A 24,144-nucleotide genomic window follows, 5' to 3' on the forward strand; every position below is an offset into this window, starting at 1 on the left:
TCGAATTCTCACTGTTTACTAGCAAAATATTGGCATAATTTTCATATCGATATGTTCGGTTTGCCAAGTTCGCGGACGTGCAATAATGATATTATGTCATTTTTGTACCTTTGACGCTTATGTCATATTATAGCTATCACAATCAGAGGTAATGTTAAGACCGATGTTCGAATGGATATAGTAAGTTTACGAAATTTACTGATATTTTTATGACGACATGTCCGCGATATGAATGATAATATACTCGAGTAATTGATAAAGTTTATTTCTATATTCTGTGTGTATAGGTACCTCAATACTTACGTTACGCGGAGGGGAAATTATTTTTCTACGACGCGCAGTGGCGGAAAACGTCGGAAAATGTTTTTTCATGCAAATTAGCAGGGTCGAAATATATATTATGCGCATTGCACATCGACGAGGACCAGTAAATCCCGTGTTTTCCTTTTCGAGGACTAACCGAGAAATTTCGGTACGTCGTATTTCGGTAGATTTAGGTCCTTGTGGCAATATTTGTTTAGGTGCATTTAACAGTATTGGTTCGGTTAACGCACACGCACACACACACACTCACACACACACTCACACACACACACACACACACTAACTTTGGCATATTAGCACATTATTTGACATGATAACGAAATAATGAGGTGTGCTAATGCACGTTGGAAATAATGGTTACATCGTCGACCTCGACCTGAAAAACATACACTGCACGACGTGCACTCGTCGACAATTTAGTGTTGATAATTTATAACGAAAATCACATCCGGATAAGAATACAAGATACAGAAAATTGTAATACTTAACAAATTTGTCTAGATGCAGATAAAGATTAATACATTTTACACTTATCCGGGACTTGAAACCGATTAAAAATATTTCGGTTTCGATTTTGGTTTCAATTTTTCAATACAGATATTATGAAATATCGGTTTCCGTTTCGATTTTGTATACCGGTTTCCAATATATTTCGGTTTCGGTTTTAAATCATAATGCTGGTTTTAAATTTTTTCCGGTTTCGTTTTAGATCTTGTTTTAGAAATTGGTTTCGAGGCATGGACTATTGACGTCCATTCTTAGTTTTTTAATTTATTTTAACTGCCGAATCACGCGTTCGAATCGCCTCTTGTGTAAAGTAAACTTTCCAAAATGTTCAAGAAAAAAACATTTTCAAAAAAAATATCGTTTTTAAAACGATATTTTCGTTTTTGGTTTTAAATTATAATACCGGTATCCAATTTATATAAGATTTTTATTTTTGGTTTCGGCTGTAAATTATAATACCGGTTTCCATTTTTTTTCAAGTTTTGGTTTTTAAGTTCATACTGGTTTTCAATTGTTTTCGGTTTACGTTTTATATCGGTTTTTGAAATCGGTTTCAAGCCCTGCATTTATCTATATTATAATATGGTAGATTATAAAACTTAATTGTATTATATTTAATAACAAAATATTATGTACTTCTTTACCTAGGTACGTGAATATAAAGTAAGTCATAGTTAATAGGTACATTATTACACAGAAATATGGTAATATTATGTACTGATTAGTGATTGGGCGGTGTTCTGATAAAACAATTTTTCTAAAAAAAAAAAATGAATACGAGTTAAATGAAATTGATCTAAATAAGTATAAATGTGTCATCTACAAATAGTTCACATATTAAAAATACTGATTTTTCTCTGTGTGTACACTCTTATAAATGTAAATATCTAGATAACCCTGGTGAGTGTTTACCTTTGAATAGAGTTTATTTTATTAAATATCTTTGAGTAAAATTAGACCATAGACTAAAATTTATTGAACATATTTATCATGTAAATAGTATTCTTAGAAAATTATTATGTAAGCTCCGATTGCTCAAAAATATGTTAGATATTAAAACTCTTAGAATTATCTATTTAGCTCTTGTACAATCTGTTTTCTCGTACGGTATTTCAATATGGGGATGTACATACTCCATACATATAAATGTTTTATCTATTACAATTAATTTAATGATTAAAACTATACTTGGAAAACCAAAATTGTATCCAACTTGTTCAATTTACTCAGAGTTGAAAGTTAGAACTATTTTTCAAGTTTATGAACGGGCGATTTTATTGTATATATTTAAAGTAAATATAGGTCCATTTCAGCCTTTGCATTGTTATAATACTAGAACAAAAATCATTTGTAATTTAATTATTCCACGAAATAATACTAATTTTGGAACACAAAGTCCAATGATTAAAGGAATTCTGTTGCTTCGTAAATATAATATTAATTTAACTAATTTTGATAATTTTAATAAGTATAAGAAACATATTAACACTATTTTATCTTGGTTGTAAATGTCCACTTTTTAGTCCAATGATAATTTTAAGTAACTACTCTTAATGTTGAACTTTTTTCTTTCTTTTTTATTTTATTTGTATACTTTTATAATACACATAACATGAACCCAGCTCATCCATCTACAAGCATATCTATGCTTATTGGATGAGCTTGCAAACCTACTATAATTTGTTTGAATATATTGTTTTATCTTGTTTGTTTGCTAAATAAATATTATTATTATTATTATTATTATCTGAGATGACCAATAGATAAATGTCACAGTAGTTGTCTAGATGAGATTATAGATGAGTAATTTTTTACCTAGATAAGTCTCAACACTGCCTGGTCGTCGTTATATTATCAAGCAAGCAAGGTCGACAAGCACGAGTTTTCGGCTGGCTGCAGAAACACACCACTCGCCCACACACCCGCACACCCGTACACCCACACGCCCGTACACCCGCGATGGCACGGAGGCGCGGGCGACAATATTGGACCGGAAATTAGTATTGTCCTTTCGTCTGAGACAATATTGGCTTTTCCAGAGGCGATCATGTGGAAATCTCGTTTTTGCAGGATCGCTATTCCGCGTAAGTCGTTCCGCGATCGGTGGACGCCATGCCAGGCCAGGTGGATATATCGGAATCCGGATGGCGACAATAACAGCGTTCGGTGGGTGGGGGGAGGGGGGGCTTAAATACCCCGGCTGGTGTTAGACGGAGACAAAAGCGCGTATTCTGCTAAACCCGCCGCGATTCCATTACGAGTTCCAGCGGCGGGGGCGGTTATCCGAGAGGAAAAAAAAGTAAACGTGAGTCGCGTGTCAAAGGAATCCGGTGGACTCGCAGCGGAGCGCATGTCACCGCCAGCTGCGATAGCTGATATAAGCACCGATGCGGTATACACCGCGTGTTACCGCAAAAACTGCGGGGTAGGTATAGGTAGGTACACTCCGTAACTCGGTTACTTATAATAATTATACTCAGAACCTCGTACGTATCGTTGAATACCGTTTGCGGGATACGGTGACGGTAAAATGATTTATTTGTCGGGGGGGGGGGGGGGGGGGGTGTAGCCAGTTTCTTAACGCACGCTATTCGATCATTACCTAATGTAATTTTTTTGTCTTACCAAAAATATAAATCTTGTTCAACCATCGTGAATGCAAACACTATTTATAAACGTATTAATAAGAATATATTTTTATGAAATTGTTGAAGCTGTTTTTGATTCTGAGCGAAGCGACGAATGTATTGATTTTTCAATGATGTGTGTTTTTTTAAAAATTTTTTTGTGTCTGTCATCACCTTTTAGGACAGTAAAAGTGCTTGGATTTTCTTCAATAGTAACTTTTCTGATAGGAAAGTGAATCTAGTTGGTACTTTGGGGGGTCAAAAGTAAAAATTTCTCAGTAGTTTTCAAACGCGACGTGAAAAACAAAAGAAAAATTAAGGGAAAACGGAAATTTTTACGCAAAATCTATTTTTGAGAAAATCGATTTTGGTTTTTGGCGCAACTCTAAAACAAATGACCGTGGGTACATGACATTTTGACAGAATGTTTATATTAGCATTTTCCAAATATTTCTACTTATTTTGAGCTGTTTACGGACATTTTCTGTTTCCATTTTTTTAGTTTTTTTTTTGTATAAATATCAATAAAATTTTATCTGTTGAGTAAAAAAGCTTGAAAATTTAATAGAAGGCTCCTAGGTTATTGTTTCAAAGGTAGATGAAAAAAATTAAAAATCCTTAGTCACAGTTTTTATTTATAAGCATTTAAAGTTCAAATATTGACAAAATACGGACAAATCACGAAAATTCGCAAATTTTTTTGAGTTGAGAATTCATAATACAAGATTATCTATAAATTTGTCTACCTTTATCAAAAAAAAAAAAAATGTCTACAAGAGAGTCAAATTACATTTTTATGAACGTTTGAAATTCATATTTTTACAACATTTGATATTCGCTCGATTTCTCATGTAGCGATTTTCTTATTTTGTTGTAATTACAAAACGTATGACTATAGATACTTGAAAATTTCATTGAATGTTTGTATTAGCATTTTCTATACACGATAAAATTTTATTTGTTGGGTAGAAAAGCGTGAAAATTGTATTCAAGGCTCCTGATATATTGTTACAATAGCAGTTGAAAAATATTGAAAATACATAGGCACAATTTTTTTTCATAAGCATTTAAAGTTCAAATTTATAATTTAATAATTATTTTTTAGTTAAAAGCTTATAAAATGTTCAACTTTTATAGGTAAGGATTGAAAATTGAAAACAAGGCTTCACGTAAATAGGTTATATTTAAATTACTTAGTTCACAATAATATCATCAAATATGCTTGGTATTATCATAGGCTGACTGACCGTTTTCACTCAGAATCGTTTTTTCTTATACAATGACACCATCCAGTACAGTGACCCACTTGTAACCTACTGTACAGCAGAGCGACAACCACTTACCCACTTTTTTTTTATTTATTTTTTATTTTTTATTTAATTTGTCCAATACTTCTTTTGTGGTTATATTTATAACACCGCGATGAACATCCCATAGTGGCCTCACTACTGATACGACTATACAATGATAATTAAATTACACAATGTTTAAATATTATATGAATTAAATTGTCATTTCACACATACTTTTAATTTAACTTTAAAATAAAGAACCTAAAAAGCCATGTTTTCAATTAGTATAAGAAATTTTTTATTTTTCAATATTTGATCTGTAAAGACCCCGCGATTTTTCATCGTAACAACCTTAGAGACTGACAAAAATTAAGATATTTCTAGCAGTTTAGTTTAAAAATGAAAAGATTTTTTACTCGATAAAGAAGTTTACCTACTTTGTATTAGGTAATCTTTTTACACAAATATTTTCTTACCACCTAAAGCACATATCATTCTAATGAACAGCATACTTACGTCTGCCTTAGTATTCCTTGAACATACAAATTTGAATAGTTATATTATGACAGTGTTTAAGGATATAGTCATATTCTGTGAACGCATTCACCATAGTTGATAATTTATGATTTTAGAAAAAAATAATTAGACGACAATTTAATACTGTATACAATATGTCTTGAGGGGTTAGGTTAGGTTAGGGGAAGAAGCTGTCCCCTTCACCCCCTCCATTTGACCAGCACGAATGGTGGGACATAAGACCAATAAACTATTGGATCACAAATTACCATGTGACTGTCAACTTTTTGACTCTTGTGCGCATGCGCAACACCTTCACTTCTTCTGTACACCTACCCTGTGTCCCTGTTTTCTACGCTCGCAATAAAGACGCGAGGCTTCAAATCCGACGACGGATAAAAAACCCGTCTTTGTGCGAATAACAAAAGTGCTTTATATTTCTTTACAAGACATCGCGACTGCTGCACAGTGCCTATATAACCTTTTGGTACACCGGTCATAGTCGTATTACTACTTCTATACGGAGACTTATCGATTTAATAATACAATAAATCACAAAACGTATATTTATATAAAGTGTGCACAGATCAAATACATCTTGTATAATAAATCTAATAATAATAAATTGGTCTGGTTGTTCCGCTACTGCGACGCTGCGTGACACTTACTATTACTTTCTCGCTAAATTGTCATACTCTATAAGCTCTTTGCAGTACCTACTTCAATGCTTATAAATTGTAGTTTGATGTGATTATAAATTACGTCGATGGTATTTTGAAAAAATAAATTATCAGTAGGTATTTCTGGTCCGATGGTTTTTTTTATATCGTTTTATTTACGTAGGTCATATTATTGTACTAAGTAAGTTTTTTTTTACCAAATCTTCATTCGGCTCCTTTAAACACTATCGATTTAATTCTTATAGATTATGAGCAATAGAGTAATATATCGGTAAAAATCGATATTTATATTGTTTACGACGTTCAGACGAATATTTCGCTTTTAATTTATTATTATACGTTGCTGTTTGAAAAAGTTATTGAACGCAAAAAAAGGAAAAGAAATATTTAAGTTACGAAAATAGAAAATAATTTGATTTATTTTTGTAAAGACGTAAAGTGTATTATAAATATTTTGCACAGTATGTTTATTTATTACTATTAAAATGGGCTTGGCCCAAAGTACAGTTGTAGTAGGTATTCACAATAGTAAGATTTCTGGAGTAGAAATGAGAAGGAACCAGGTAAACTAGGGTGATGGCTGGACGCATTAAACGGTTAAAAACATTAATAATTAGTTGAAAAATTCGTTCGTCAAAATCATTATCGTCCTGTAAGAAAGTTTTTATTTTTTAATGAAATCAAATGATTTGTGAAAATAAAAACAGTTAGGTAATTTACATTGTTTTACATTGTGGAAAAAGATAAAAATGATTAACGGAATTTTATCATTGGTTGTAGTTGAATTTTTCTTCCTTTTGCAGAGCCTTGACTAAAATCACGCTGAGAACGGATATGAGCATCTGAAACAAACACAAGTGTCACAATATTAATCAGTGAACTGATACGAAGTAAATTAAACGTTGGGCATTTCTCAAATGCTTGAAATTTTTTTCACTTGATTTATAACGCAGTACAACTACCCATTTCGTCACACACTCGTTGCGTACTCTCACAAGTACCTTACAACTACATTGCCCTCAAGTACACCCCAAATAAATTCCAATTAGGTAATCATAATATTTAAAACAATTCGATATATTTTAATGACTTAAGCACAAATAAATTTGCGATACACCTAAATTCCGTCCATACAATTTTGTGTAAACAGGACGATATAGTTAAGTTCTGCAGTTGTAGACTAAAGTAGTCATAAAATCGTCCAACTCTAAGCAAACATGAAATCGTATACATCTTGCGTTAGATCAAGTACAATGTGATAACGTTACAAATCGATTGCCATTGAATGTTTCGATACAATTTTTTTTTAAATATAAAAAGTGATCCTAAGAATAAACAGTTTATTTCCGCTCTCGCAAAAACACTGAGTAATGTAGAACAGTTGGTCATCCCGCTGAATACTCATTCGTGGAAAAAAAATTTTCAAGATCAAAGGTTAATTTCTTCACATATCGATAATTTCTTATACATTTTTAGATCACTTATAGTACAGCAAACGCGGTTATGGTGAACACCACTAGATCAGGTGAATCAGCTGTATTTAGAGTTTGGTACTAAAATATCAGATTCTATATATTTATGCTCTTTTTTTATTATTATTTATAAAAGATATTTACAATTCGTATGTACACAAAAAATACAATAGGATGACAATAAATTGTAGTTGTGACAAGCGTGAGGGAAGGACCGTCCATCGACACCGCTTCCAAGATATATTTTAAGCTTAAAGAAAAAAATTCAATTTCGTATTTTCACCGTTAGACATTATTATTAATTTTTCAAATATTTCTTCTGATAACAAAATACGTTTCATACACGAAAGTGCTTCAAAAATTGTTTCATTTCGAGTCGAATTTTAATCTGATCACCGGGTCACAAGAGATCAAAATTATACAAGTTCAAAAATTGAATTCGACCGAATTTGCCGTTAACACAGAGTTCAATTCGTATTTTATTCGGTATCGAGGACGGTGTATTTGATCAGTTATTTTAATATTACCCATCGGACGTTAAGTAATCACGATAAATCACAAGGCGAGACTATCCGACGAGAAGCATTCCGTAATCAAATAAACTAAATTGTCTTTGCTAATAGTTTCTCGAGCTCGAACCTGCTAAATAATGAGATTTTCTTTTCATTAGAGAGAAAAAAAATAAAAATATTTTTGCGCCAGAAATATCGGAATGGCGAGTCAGTGGCAGCGGTAGAGGTGTGTACAGGAAAAATAATTTTAATTATTTAAATTAGCATCGGAGAGAAAAATGGCAGATTTAACTTTTTACCTTCATCTCGTCTCTTGGTTTTTTGTTTCTTATTATTTCTTATATATATATTTTTATTATTATTATTATTATTTTTTTTTTGTAGTTTATAGAAATAATATAATATAAAAAAAACGAACGTTATAAATAGCTTTATCTTTAGTTTTTTGTAAATTATGCAAATTTAAGCGAAACGAAATATTTATTTTATGAATTTAGTAATCTTTTTAACTTTTACACCCCCTCCACATCATCATAAGTTTATTATTTTTAATTTATATTCTGGTTATTGTATTAATTTTTATTTTTTTTTCTACGGTGGAATTTGTTTGTTGTATACAAAAAGAAATAATTTTACAAACTATTTTACAGTTTTTTTTTTTTTGTACGAATATACAATCATTATATAGGTACATTGGTTTTTAAATTAACATAAAATATTTCAAGAATATTTTACGACGTTATTTGAAAAAAGGTATATTATGAATAGACATTTTTTAAAACATGTTGCAATCAAAATTGAAATGTAAACAATTTTAAGCAATAGTTCTATATAATACAAGTCTATATATTTTAAATATTCAATTGAATTAAAAAAAAAAAAAAATGCTCAAATTATTTGAATTAATTTTTAATTTTGTTCTATTTCTCATCAGGTGATTACTTTATTTTCCGATTTTTTTACTCAACATAGTACTATTACCTATAATGCTATAATAAATGCAACTAGCCTAAGTCACAAAGGGCATACGTGCAAAATCACAAATTTTTCAGGAAAGGAAAAAACCGTTTCAAATTTTTGTTAGCCTAATTCCATAATTCGCAAATTTCGTATCTCTATCATTTATTGCAACGATGATATTATGGCGATACGACTTTTTCTTAGGGTTACATCGGAGGTACGATGATTTCTAATTATCAATTTCATCGAGGATAAAATGATACAATTTCAGTTACGAATTTATCATACGGTGTGGTTTTTTTTTGTTAATTTTTAAACACAATTAGTTCCAAATTAAAAAAAAAAAATGTAGGTACACCCTTTGCGACTTAGGCCGATGATATCGAAAACACCAAAATAAAATAAATCAACAGCTTTGAATAAGGTGTATCATAGCTTTGTCTTTAAGATTTTTGTTTATTCATGTAAAATTACATTTTAATTAGAATATAATTAATACCTATATCACTGAATATTTGCAAAACTATACGCGCAATTCTCTTAAATACATCTGGATAAAAATGAATTAATTTTTATCTTTAATTAGATAAAATTTATAGCGATTTCCACCATACCGCACTGTTGCACCCAAGTTTCACTGATATAGGTCATTGATAAACGTCCTGGGTGCATGCAAGTGTAGGTGAAACACAAAATCAGTACTTATCAGAGATAATATAATATAGAGATAATAAAATATTTTATATATCTGTGCCCTGTGGTATTTATCGTGATAATCCAGGAGCTCGTGTAACCATCACTGCACCAGGTGCACAAAACTCGCATAGTGCAGTAACGTGGAACATAAAATATGTAATTTAGTGCACACTGGACAGCTGGTGAAACATGAAAAAGTGCACTAGTGCAGCTAGTGCGACTTGGTGGAAAACGCTATTATGAGTACTGTTAAATTTATCCTTATCTAGATAAATTATTAGGTTTCTATTCCCAACACGGTGCTTCCCCCGCAAGACTCTGGTATTTTATACACAGACAAGATGTTCACAAATCACATACTCACACTATAACATAACAATACAGTGACACTTCTAAATACCGGCCATTCTCAGTCACTGACATTGTGTCCACTATTCAGAGGGTTCAGTTTATGGTTTGTTCCCCCAAAAAAGGCCAGCTATTCAGAGACGTACGTCACGGGAGGTTTACGCTGTAATGTGAAACTTAAAGAATTTTTTGACAGTGCTTCTCAAAACGTTTTATATAGTACACATTTATGTTCATATGTTATAACAATATCATTTATACACTACAATGTTATAGGTACTTACTGACTACTGAAAAGGACTAATTTACGGTTTACAATCAATCAGGAGTGAGGAGTATTTATTAAATAATTCAATAATAACGTCATAACACCATAATATATATTAGGTATTTACCACGGGATTGTTTCTGTGTATTGTCCGAGTATAATATATTGTATTGTCACAATAAAAATAGATTACAACAATATAATAGATCAGCGACTATAAAATTCTATTATTTTCGTGTGGTTTATCATTGGTATAATATAATATTGTATTATAATACCACGATTTATGGATTTCTTTTGTACTACTCCACCTCACCCATTTATAATCAGCACAGTAAGATATAAATTATTAATTTCAGACGCCCAATGAGGACTTAACGGAATCATCAACCAACTGCAAATATTTGTGCTCAAACAGACAAATAATAACGTAAGGTATTCACTTGAGTATTTCGCAATACCCATGTCAGTATCCAACAAGCTGTATGTCACGTGACAATAAAATTACATTTGAAATAAGTGTAATTTCCATTTTAAAAGCAAACTTCTCCGAAATTTGATTAATATAGTAATTTCTTTTAAAATTTAAAATTGTTATCCCATTAATTGATAAAAATTGAGTAAAATATCTTTTGAAAGGTACATTTTTAAAATAAAAATAACCACATTACGTTTAAACATTATAATTTAATTACTTTTCAATATTTATAATCTATATTGCTATATTATTGTGTAAGTAGAGGTACCAATTTGGTTGATTTAAAAAGCTTGGAAAATATACGCCAAAAAAACTTCTGTCAATAACGATCGCAATTTTATATTTGAGCTTTTTATTTTCCGCGAGTGACAATTCGATGTTTTTTAGTTTTTTTTTCAATATACAATTTTTTTTTAACAATAAAAGGAAATTAATTGAGTACTATATATATTATTTTTTAAACGACTCTTTCCATTCGATACGTTTTAAATTACCAACTAAATAAATAAAAATAATACTAACGCACGAATGTTATATTTTATAATCGATCGGCGATGTACTAAACAAACAATCTAGGTAGGTACCTTATAGTATACTCTGCGTATATATTTTTATAATATAAGGTACCTTTGACATTTAAATTAAAATTCGCTAAACTGAGAAAATAAAATTAAAAATTATCCCTCGGATAAAAACAAATAGATTACGTGAAATTTGAATAAACTCAAAACGAAATTAAACGCTTTTGCTAATGTATTTTCTACGGGTAAAAAAAAAAACAAGTAAAAATAATAAGGTTATATATAGCTAATGTGCCTATATATACCTATATCGCGTACGGAATGATTGCTAATTTACAAAGGCCTCACGTAGTTCGCGATAAAACGATAACTCGTTAGGTTGCCGGCGAAGAGTTGAAAGGTCGGAGTGGTCGCAGGAAGAGGGTGCAGTATTTCATATAGGCGGGTCGTACCTGCCCCTGTGGAAAATTCCCATTAAAAATGAAAAAATAAATAAAAAAAAACAACGTAAACATTTCTACTCGAAAATATCTAAATAATATTATACGGACGACGACGACGACGACGACGACGACGGTGTGCCGTGTGCGGCGTATCAAATTTATTCTCCAGCTGCTGCCGCCGCCGCCGTTTCTTTAATAACATTAATTTCCTTTCCGACTTTTTAAACATAAATCGTATAAAATGGAGACCCACTACCACGGTTATCGTAGTCATAAGGATTCGATACGCCGAGGAGTGAGAAGAAAAAAAAAACATTTACAGTTGTCGTGATGAAATATTGTACACTACCTACCGCCGTGTATACCTAGCTCTCCCTCTCCTCCTCCTCCACCCCCCCCCCCCCATATATCACCGTCGCCCTTTCCGATATTTTTATATCATATAAAATGGACATAAATTATTCGGTTTGCCTGCAGGTTGATGGGCACGAACGGCGCTGCAGCTGCAGCGGTGGCGGTATAGCGGTATAATAATAGTGGTATAGTAGTCGAAGTATCGTAGGTACCGCGTGGTAGAAGTGGTGTCGGGCAAAAGAGAAACACACATAGGTACGTTTTTTTACTGTACACGCGCGAGTGAGACTTTTTTACGCGGACGTTTTTATTCGGAGCTATAAATTTCGGTGCGCAATGCGCAGTCGATTCTCCCCCCCCCCCCTCTCCCCCCTTAAAACACGGCGTCTCTGCACATTCGACGGACTGCGCCTACTCGTGGACTTGCGATTAATGGGGTAGGAGGAGGGAGGTGCACCTACATAAGGCGTCGGATTTCGTGACGACGATTCCGAAGACATTTTCGTACCGGTACCTATTGCAGGAGACGGGCGAGATGTGCATTTTTTTTTCGGTTAATTTGCATCGAATATATTCGGGGATAAAACAAGGTGGCGGTTTTGGGGGGGGGGGAGGGGTGGGGGCGAACACTGCGAGAGTCAATAAATAACGTCTCACCCGCATCCACCTGGTTAGTCTCCCGAAACAATATATCTCGAGTATATGAAAATGTACATAATATATTACCGTATCCGAACGCGTTCGGCGCGAATAGTCAGAAAAAATAAAATAATAATAATAATACCGAGTGAGTACGCGTTGAATGTCGCGAATTGTACGAATTATTATATTATACCAACTCAACGACGATTAATGTGATAAACATTATAATATTTTTTTCAATTAGAAATCATTAAAAATCTTTTTCAATATTATAGTTGTTGTTATCAAGCCTGGGCACAAACGAGTTATAAAGTTAAGTTAATTTTTAATTTTTTTACTTAACTTTTTGAAATGTAATATTCGCATTAACTTAATTTTTAACGTAACTGATATATATTGATATAAGCTTCATAAATAACGAGTTACTTTTATTCAAATCCAAGTTACGTAATGTATAAATAAATATAATACAATTATTATCGATGATATACATATTGCATAAACATTTACTTTTTATTATTTTAAACCATATTACTGGCTATTTATTTTTCGAAAAAATAACTTAACTTGAGTCATTAAGTTAGTTGTAAGTTTCCATATAAATAACAACTTAACTGAGTCGAAAAAAAATGTAGGATAACTATTGACTTTAATTTTATTAAAATGTTTTGTATCAACTTAACTTAGCTCAATTAAAAATTATCATGAACTTGCCCAGGCTTGAATGTTATACGATTACGTCGTAATGAAGTTCAACACTGTTGTTAAGCTACAGGCTGCCCCACAATAAGCATATGATCATCAAGGCTGGGCAAGTTAATAATTTTTTTTTAACTCAGTTAAGTTAAGTTAATATGCACCAATAACAAAAAGTTAAAAGTTAATTTAACTATAGGTTAACTCAGTTAAGTTAAAAGTTAAAAAAAAGTTAATTTGTTTATACAAGCTAGCGTACTTAATTTTTTTCCAACCCAAAACTAAATTATAGACTATAGTGTTTATACTTTGTACAGTATTTCCATCTAAGTTAGATTCGAATGATATACATTTTTAACTTTAAACAATTTACGATACATAATTTTTGACATGAAAAAGAAATAGACTGAAATAGTGAAATATAATTAAATTAAAACAAAATAAATTAACTTAACTTACTTCTTAAAATGAAAAATTAACTCGTTAATTTCACGTTAATTAAAAAATAAATTTAGTAAGTTAACAGTTAAGTTAATGAGAAGTCCAAATTAACTAGTTAAATTAAAAAGTTAAAATAAAATAAAATTTTCAACTTAACTTTAACTTTTTAACTCGTTAATGCCCAGCCTTGATAATCATAGATTATAAAGAAATGGATAGGCCATACTATAATTGTACTCTTCTGTGATGGCAGGGAACTTTTATTACCAATACGGTTACAAAAGTTAGCATTGGTCACTGAATATTGGTATCATTGGTTATTGATTATTATTGACGATAACAAAATATTATCATTTGACATTATCAATTATCCGGCAACCACTGCAACTGTCTAACCCACTGTGGTAACAAGAGTTATCTTCGATCACAGAATGCTCTGTGTATAAGGCATAGGCATGGCCCATCCATTTCGTCATTATCTATGCAATATTATAAAGGTTTTTGTTTCGGCTGTAACAATTATAAATATAAATATGTTACATGACACCTACGTATATAATGCCAACTCTACCGTATGTACGATTAACTGCTGACCGATATATTATTAATATTAAAACACATACAATGGCCAACACACACAATGTATTAGTAAGTTAGTTCGCTGTGCACCTTAGACCTCAATACACACTACGATTGCCGGACTCCGTACTACTACGATACGGTTACGTAGGTAGTATAATAGAACATAGTTGATATATTTGTGAGTATTAATATTTGCAAGTGTTTAGTAGACAATAAAACATAGTTGTAACTGAAAAGGAATCCTAGTAATTTAAATATATTTAAGATCCCGATATCTACATGTCTGCCCCTGGCTACGGTATTTATATCTATAGGATCCTACGATTCTCCCCGGATATCTTATATTTAACTTATATTTTCCCCGACCACGTTATACGGGTATATATATTTATTTTATCCGACGAATCGTATGCAAAATAAACGTATTAAAATAAAATGGGTCACGGTTTATGGCCCGTAGTGATATTCAGTTAGGTGTTTTTAAAACGAGAAGGTATCGTTGTGTCGCAGCGCAGTCCGCGGCTTACTGCCGAGGCTAAACAGTTTTTGAGAGACAAGACAATGATAAGTAAAAACAGAAAAAGTAAAGACGAATTTACGCGTGTCGTATATTAGCAGAAAACTGTATATTTGAGACTGCCTTTACATTTTGTTTATTGGAACATTTTAAGTCACCGGGATTTATTGTCTGAATTGGGTTCGTACAATCGTCGAGACATAAAATCTCCTCGAATCGGGATTTCTATAAATTGTCAGGTATTACAAATTGTATTATTCTTTTGCCATAACTAACGGTACGTTTTGAAAACAACCTTTGCGATTTTCCTTTAATTATCTGAATTCTGTTTCTAATCGAATGGTTCGCGTTCGGTAATTCTGTCACTTAAAAAAAATTGCATAGTAATACGCTCTACAAATATTTAATGAATCGCTATTAGTGATGGGAACTATCGAATAGTCACTATCGAACTATTCGATAGTAGTTCACTATTCGAACTATTCGATAGTCATCTATAACCTATTCGAATAGTTTATCGAATAGATAGTACTGATTGCCCATAGACCTATGATAAGATCGTTTTAAACTCGCAACCAAATTTAATAACCAGAACAGCTGGAATATTCACCACTAGTTAATCTTAACAAATAAGAATGCGATGCCGCCGTCAAGCAAAAGTCTAAAAAATACAATAGAGCAGCGACCCGTTTGCCGATAAAGGTACTCATGTGGTCATCTCTGTATTAAAAACAATACAAAATTAAGAACCGTTTCACGCTAACAAGAACCACTTAGGCTATTAATAGTCCACCGAACTATTCGATAGTTTTTATTAAAAACTACTAATCGGTTATGTTAAAATCATTCGAATAGATATTCGATAGTTTATTAAAACTATCGAAAACTATTCGATAGTGTCAATTATTCGATTGTGCCCATCACTAATCGCTATAAAACTAATAGTATTAATAATAACATCTTCTTCGTTATAATAGTAGTATACTCGACACATAAACTAACGATTACAGAATTATATTTTTATATTGTATAACATTATAAGAGCCCGTGTTTCGTAAAAAAAATTTATATTTCACCACATTTCTACTAATTTTAATAATAATATAATAATATGTAACCAACTGCAACCCTGATATAAATACACAAAAAAACTTTTCTTTATTCGTGAAAAAAATGCATGTGTGAGCTACCTTTTAGCTACCTATAGGTATAGGGATTGAACAGTTAAATTAAGCTATAAACACCCTCCAAGTATCGATGGGCGAATCTATTGGTACAACTTTTTTTTGATTGAAAACATTAGTTTTTGAGTGTATTCACTTTGGATAAACCATCGGGGGTCAAAAATATAGTGACCAAACATCAAAATTATAAGTCTAAATTATTATATCCAATTAATTATATTATCATAATAATGAGCGACCTGTAGCATCCATTTATATGGGGAAAAAATAGCGTAAGTGCAGTGGGGTCGAGTAGGTAGGTCAGCGGAAATGGAAGTTTGTCCGTCGTCCCTTCGGTTCTTGGACAGGATAGTGAACCATTTCAGCAATCGATTTGAATGCAATTGATGTTGCAATTGAATTGCAATTTTTATCGAATGACTGCATTCGATAAAAAACGGTTTCTAAATTTTTTCGGTGTCGGTTTTGGATTTAATACTGGTTTCCAAACTGTAGTTTCGAAACTGGTTTCAAGCCTTGGCAAAATGAGCCAAATCGGTCCAGCCGTTCTCGATTGATGCGGTTACCAACGAACAGCTTTTCATTTTTTTTTATGTATAGAAGATTTCACTGTTTTACATATTATTACACGAACTAAGTGATAATGCAATCAAATATCATGATACAGTCGGTGGTTGTCGCAAAGATGATAAAATATTATAATACGATGTGTTTCTACATTTTAATCGAGTTATTAACAAGTAAGTGCACAATATTGTTGTTCGTCGCAGGTTTTGTAAAACGTACGAAATTTAGTGGGTAGGTAGATATAAAGTATAATATTATACGCTGTCTAGTTTTTATTATTATTCAGTCGAAAAGCGTGTAAATATTATGTATAGTGTTCACAATTTTATATGTATGCACATTGGCTTTGTATAATATGCAACAGACTTTGTTTGTGAAATAAATATTTAAAATAATACCATACGGTGTAGGGAGGTAGAACCTACCTATATAATATAATGTGATATTTGTGTGCTTTCGAACTTTGGCCAATAGCTATCGTTGTTTGAAATTGTATATTAATATAGAAATGTAATTGAAATAATATTACATAAACAACGCGATAGACGTTATATGTAGAAGTATAAATAGGACAGAAACGGGGTGAGTAAGATATGTTTTTTTTCAGCTGTTCGACTTCTAGAAAAAAAAAAAATTCAACTCCACAAAAAGTTTTAGGTCATAGGTCTATACCATATTATAGCGATTGTAGTGGATTTAATTAAACGCACATTTTCATCGGCAGTCATTGAGTTCTGAACTAATTTTCAGTCTGCTGCAGTTCGTTAAATATTATAAAATACTGTGGCCGCTGTTAATAATATGATATTCTTAATTAAACGTAAGTCAACAGATAACTATTCCAAAATAGGTAGTCGGTAAATATACATTATTGTGTACACAATAATATCATCGTCGTTGGTTATTAATAAATTAGTTTGAGTATTTGATAAGTTATTTTTATACCTATAACAGTTGTATTTACATTCCACGGTTATTCGACAAGGTAATTAAAATTGAATGATCGATATTATTATATTTTCAATCATCATCATCATCATCATCATATACAGCAGTAAAACGCTTTCAAATCGAAATAGATAGGCCCCTCTACCTTTATATATATATATTATAATATTGAACTGCCATTTTATGATAATTTGACGTCCAATATATTTTGTTTGAAATATTATAACGTATAGATAGCATACTATAATATTTTCCGTTGCATTTCCGTCGATATTAAAACGTCAAATCGTAAAACAAACAATACCTAAAGTGTTCACGAGAAATATTGAAAATGTGTTGTGCGCGCGAGCGGACGATTATGAAAATATTCGTTTGAAAGAAATAAAATAATTAACTTTTTAAATTTATCTGATGTAGGTACTCCCCACGAATGCGAATCAAACCTCATTTGAAAAGCAGAATTTTGTATTGTTACAGGATCATATTAAAAATCTCAAGTATTCGAAAAATTCGTCTTCTAGTGAATTTAAAAGTTTCAAAACTCAGAATTTTAAAATATGCATAATATAAGCATATAAGAGATAGAATGCGCATGCTTAAAAAAATCAACCTGTATGTGTTGTATACAATTCGTCTCGGGATGAAGTGACCGCGTGACTGGAGGTAACCCTTTAAAGAGGGGAGGTGGGTCCAGCTTTTTGAATTTTTTATTAATGTATTAATTCTTAAATAAATGTCAATTTTCGACAATTTTTTTTTTACTTTTTTAATTCAGTAAAAATAATTTGTACGCTTTCAATTGTGTACATTAGTTGATAGCACATTAAAAATATCTTTAAAATTAAAAAAAAAAAGGTGGATAAGTGGATGTCGCTCTGTTGTACGGTAGGTTACAAGTGGGTCACTGTAATGGATGGTGTTAAATTTGAATTCAATGATATAATATCATTGTATAAGAAAAACGATTCTGAGCAAAAACGGTCAGTCAGCCTATGATAGGAGACTATGAAATAAGTATATTTGATGATATTATTGTGAATAAAGTAATTTATATATAACCTATTTACGTGGAGCCTTGTTTTAAATTTTCAATCCTTAGCCATAAAAGTTAAAAATTTATAAATTTTTAACTACAAAATAATTAATAAATTATAAATTTGATAAATGTTGTCAAAATTTGAACTTTAAATGCTTATAAAAAAAAATTGTGCCTATGTATTTTTAATATTTTTCAACTGCTATTAGAACGATATATCAGGAGCATTATATTAAATTTTCACGCTTTTTTACCCAACAAATAAAAATTTATTGATATTTATAGAAAAAAAACTAAAAAAATTGAAAACTGACAATGTCCGTAAACAGCTCAAAAAGAGTCAAAATATTTTCAACATTTTATGGTGTATAGAAAATGCTAATATAAACATTCAGTGAAATTTTCAAGTATCTACAGTCATTCGTTTTTTAATTACAATAAAATAAGAAAATTGTTACATGAGAAATCGAGTAAATATCAAATGTTGTAAAAATATAAATTTCAGACGCTCATAAAAATTTAATTTAAGTTTCTTCTAGACATTTTTTTTTTTGATAAAGGTAGACAAACTTATGAGTAATCTTATATTACATTTTCAAATCTTACATTTAAAAAGAAAAATTTTTATGAATTCTCATCAAAATAATTTGCTATTTTTCGTGATTTTTCCGTATTTTGTCAAAATTTGAACTTTAAATGCTTATAATTAAAAACTGTGACTAAGGATTTTTAATTTTTTTCATCTGCCTTTGAAACAATAACCTAGGAGCCTTCTATTAAATTTTCAAGCTTTTTTACTCAATAGATAAAATTTTATTGATATTTATAGAAAAAAAAACTAAAAAAATTGAAAACTGACAATGGCCGTAAACAGCTCAAAAAGAGTCAAAATATTTTGTACATTTTATGGTGTATAGGAAATGCTAATATAAACATTCAGTCAAAATTTCATGTCCCTACGGTCATTTGTTTTAGAGTTACACCAAAAACCAAAATCGATTTTCTCGAAAACAGATTTTGCGTAAAAATTCCCGTTTTTCCTTAATTTTCCTTTTGTTTTTCACGTCGCTTGTGAAAACTACTGGGAAATTTTTACTTTTGACCCCCCAAAGTACCAACTAGATTCACTTTCCAATCAGAAAAGTTACTATTGAAGAAAATCCAAGCACTTTTACTGTCCTAAAAGTTGATGACAGACACAAAAATAAAAAAATAAAAAAAAAATAAAGAATAAAAAAAAAATAAAAAAAAAAACACACATCATTGTAGAATCAATACATTCATCGCTTCGCTCAGAATCTAAAACTACTGTATAAAGTTAAAATCTTTTGAAGAAACAATAGAAAATGTGTGGCAGGTTATTTAAAAAAAGTTAAAAAGCCCATAACTAAAAAAAAAAAAATGAAAGAGTGAGAACCCCTTACAATAAGTGGTTCTTTTCATAACTCAAGGTATACTATATATCATATGACGCCGACCGGTCACTTTCCCATGGGACGCGTTGTATATAATATTGTATACATCTATTTCTGACATTTTGAGCTTAGACTGTTTTTCGATATTAAGAATTCGCCGACAAAAAACCGCGGATCACGACTGTAGAAATATGGTGTCTGTGTCGTGAAAAAATGCACAATTACCTAGGCGATTATTGCCCTAGCACGTACAGACAAGACTGTCTGTCACGTATCTAGAGAATGAGTAAAAATATGCGCGTACCTAATTGAAAAAAAAGTATATTTTTAAACACGCCCACGTGCAGTAGCGTCCCCCCATAGGGTGAATCAAATTTTGCCTGAAAAGCTACGCTGTTATACTACAATCGGATTAATTTTTTTTTGGATTTTGCAAAGCTGCATTCGGCATATCACTCGGGGTCTCCAATAATTCAAGTGATAAGCACTTGTCCGAAAATGATAAGAATGGCCATACAACGGTTACCCTGCAGTGACCAACTTGAGGTGGCGCTGCACGGCAAATCGAGTGATATTTTTGATTTTTTTGTCCGAGCGCAGCTCAGCGAGCGAACGAGTGGCAACACGGGCATCACTGTAAGTAGCATTGGTGTCACTGCTGGATCACTTGTACATGCTGGTATATATTTCGTGGTATAAACTTCCTTATAAATTTTCGTACGACTGACCCCGACTCCATTTATGCCACGGCGAATTCTATGTCATAATTAGATTTATATTTTCTCAACATAGCCAACATAATATGACGCTTGTATTCTCTTAAAGATTTGAATACATTATATTTTAAAAATATTAGTAAAATATGCAAATTTACGTTTTTTTTATCAATTTATTTTTGACATCAGTTGATCATCATATTTTTATATGCAAAACAAATTTAATAAATAATTTTTTTTAAATTGGACTCGACAGAATTTGGCCGTCACAAAGATGGCAATACATCACACTACCGCATAGCTCGTAAAAACTTATCCACCTGTATTAAAAGGTTCAATCCACTGTTCAAACAAACTGATTGTTTTTAGATCATTGTTTCGGCCTTTTAATAAATTAAAACTTGTGAATAAAAACACAACATTTACAAAATATTATAAGACTGTTGGAGGACTACTATTTCGCGTTTTTCCACTGACAATATTCGCCGACAACGTCGCGGATAACGACTGCAGAAATACGATCCGTGTCGTAAAAAAAATGCATTTCTTAACACGCAATACCACGACTCGGGTACCTCCTATACCACACGATGCGGCATCGATTGATGGCGGCAAACCAAAATATACCCTTTGACGTGGACCCGCGTATTGAAATTTTCGTACAAAAGGTCTCCGTCTGTGATACTTTTGTATGAATCGTACTTATATATCGGTGCGCATCGGTGTGCGGCCTGCACGTTGGAGGCCGACCGCCCGTCGAACGCACGAGCAACGCGGCGGAGTGTGGATGGGGTTGGGTGGAGGTGGGGTGAATGGCTTTTTTCTTGTTCCTTTTTTTCGATCCGAAAAGGTCATACGCGGAAAATGTCTTAGAAGGTCGGCGGTTCGACGGGGTTACGAAAACCGTGGGGAACGTTTAATATACAAAATGTATATACCTATATATAGGTCGTCAAAAAAAATAATAAAAATATTCCTTGGAAAAAAAGGAATATTATCAACATGATCGAAGACAAGGCGGATCGAAGCATGTCCCTGTAATATATAAGCCGTTAAAGGCATATAATATTATTATAGAATGAAATAATTTACACGGCTGAAATAAATGCTAAATGCCTAAACAACTTTAATTTACAGATATTTTCTTTTAGAATTAAAACGGGCAAGTGCTTCTCAAAAATTATTTTAAATACTTAACTTTCTGTAATGTGATCACAGAACGATTTAAAATAAAACTTAACGACCTATTTATAATAAACGATTATTTTTTGAGAACGAATAAGAATTATGAATTAGACATCAATATGATTAACACACGAGTCAGGGTTAGTGTAATTGTTAATGTTTTTTATTGTATTGAAAACTGAAAAAACATCTAAATAAAATATATGGTACATTTCTAAATAAGTAATTTTATCAGTCGAAAATATTATTTAGTCGTTAAAGGCCATAATATATTATTTACTGAAATAAAATAATTTACTCATTTGAAATAAACAGTATAATATACCCACCTATAATTTACGGACAATCATTTTTAAAATTAAAACCGATAAACATTTCTTTGAAGTCAAACATGAATTTATTAGATATTATGATTATCACAAGGGCCAGAGTAAGGGTAAATGTTACATTTTTATTGTATTGAAAACTGAAAATTTCCAAATAAATAATTTTATCAGACGAATATATTATTAAGTCGTTAAAGGTTTAATATAATAATATATTAAATAGTTTTTTTCAGAAACGCCAATAACCCTGGTAGTCAAGGCGTATTTATAAATAATAATTAAAAAAAAAAATAATAACCATACCTACCTATATTATTGCATACGATCACTTTTAAAATTAAAACCGGTAAACATTTATTAAAAAATATATAAAATAGGTACTTATAGCTTTAGTATAATATTGTGATCGCAGAACAAACTAAAATAAGACTAAACTACCTTTACGATAAATTATTATTTTTTAAACGAATAAGAAATATGAATTCGACATAAATATGATTAACATACGAGTCAGGGTTAGTGTAGTATTGTTAAATATTGTATGGTATTGTAAAGTTAAAAGTTAAAACCAGCCGAATAAAATAATAATATGTAATCAAAATATATACATTAGAAAAAAATAATAATTGTAATTAATATTATAACAGCAATAATTAATGGCCGTTGTCACCAATGTTTTGTTTTAGATCAAAAAAAAAAATAATAATAATAAAAATAATATCATGCTACATTTTCAAACAAATAATTTCATCTGACGAATAAGTTCGAAAGGCCATAATAATATATTATATACTGAAATTAATGCTTTACCCATATAATTTACATATAATGATCACTTTAAAACCATTTCTTAAGATAGGTACTATAAATAGGTAAGTACTCAGATTTCTGTATAATATTGTGATCACAGAGCAAACTAAAATAAAATTTTACAACTGTTACGATAAATGATTATTTTTTATAAATTAATGAGAAATATGAATTAGACTCAATATTAAACATTTTGTCAATGAATGATAAATATAATTATGAATTAGACATTAATATTATGATTAACACAGGAGCCAGGGTGAGTGTGATTGTTAAATTTCTTATTTTATTGAAAACTGAAAAATCAGCTTAATAAAATTATAATATGGTAAATTTCCAAATAAATAGTTTTATCAGTCGAATAATTCTAAAAGGTCATAATATAATATATTATATACCTACTGAAATAAATGCTTTACCTATATCTATATAATTTACATATAATCACTTTTAAAATTAAAACCAGTAAACATTTCCTAAGAACTATATAAAATAGGTACTCAGATTCCTGTATAATATTGTGATCACAGAGCAAACTAAAATAAAATTTTACAACTGTTACGATAAATGATTATTTTTTATAAATTAATGAGAAATATGAATTAGACTCAATATTAAAAATGTTGTCAATGAATGATAAATATAATTATGAATTAGACATTAATATTATGATTTACACAGGAGCCAGAGTGAGTGTGATTGTTAAATTTCTTATTTTATCGAAAACTGAAAAATCAGCTTAATAAAATTATAATCTGGTAAATTTCCAAATAAATAGTTTTATCAGTCGAATAAGTTTAAAAGGTCATAATATAATATATTATATACCTACTGAAATAAATGCTTTACCTATATCTATATAATTTACAAATAAACACTTTTAAAATTAAAACCAGTAAACATTTCCTAAGAACTATATAAAATAGGTATCTACTCAGCTTTCTGTATAATATTGGAATCACAGAGCAAACTAAAATAAAACTCTACAACCTTTACGATAAATGATTATTTTTGTCAATAAAAGAGAAATATGAATTCGATAATATCACGATTACCACAAGAGTCGGGGTCAGAATTACGG

The 24,144-nt window shown here is 30.9% G+C and overlaps 1 protein-coding gene across 1 annotated transcript in view; it reads right to left on the reverse strand.

The window, feature by feature from the left end:
* Positions 1-6,347: 6,347 nt before the first annotated feature.
* Positions 6,348-24,144, reverse strand: part of LOC132947813 (tetraspanin-2A) — a 67,979-nt gene continuing 50,182 nt past the window's right edge. The window contains exon 4 of the mRNA XM_061018043.1: positions 6,348-6,788. Coding sequence (XP_060874026.1) covers positions 6,714-6,788 — 75 coding nt within the window. The 3' untranslated portion in view covers positions 6,348-6,713. The remainder of the gene's footprint in view (positions 6,789-24,144) is intronic.

The sequence above is a fragment of the Metopolophium dirhodum genome, chromosome 6 (assembly GCF_019925205.1).
Source record: "Metopolophium dirhodum isolate CAU chromosome 6, ASM1992520v1, whole genome shotgun sequence".
Classification (NCBI taxonomy): Eukaryota; Metazoa; Arthropoda; class Insecta; order Hemiptera; family Aphididae; genus Metopolophium; species Metopolophium dirhodum.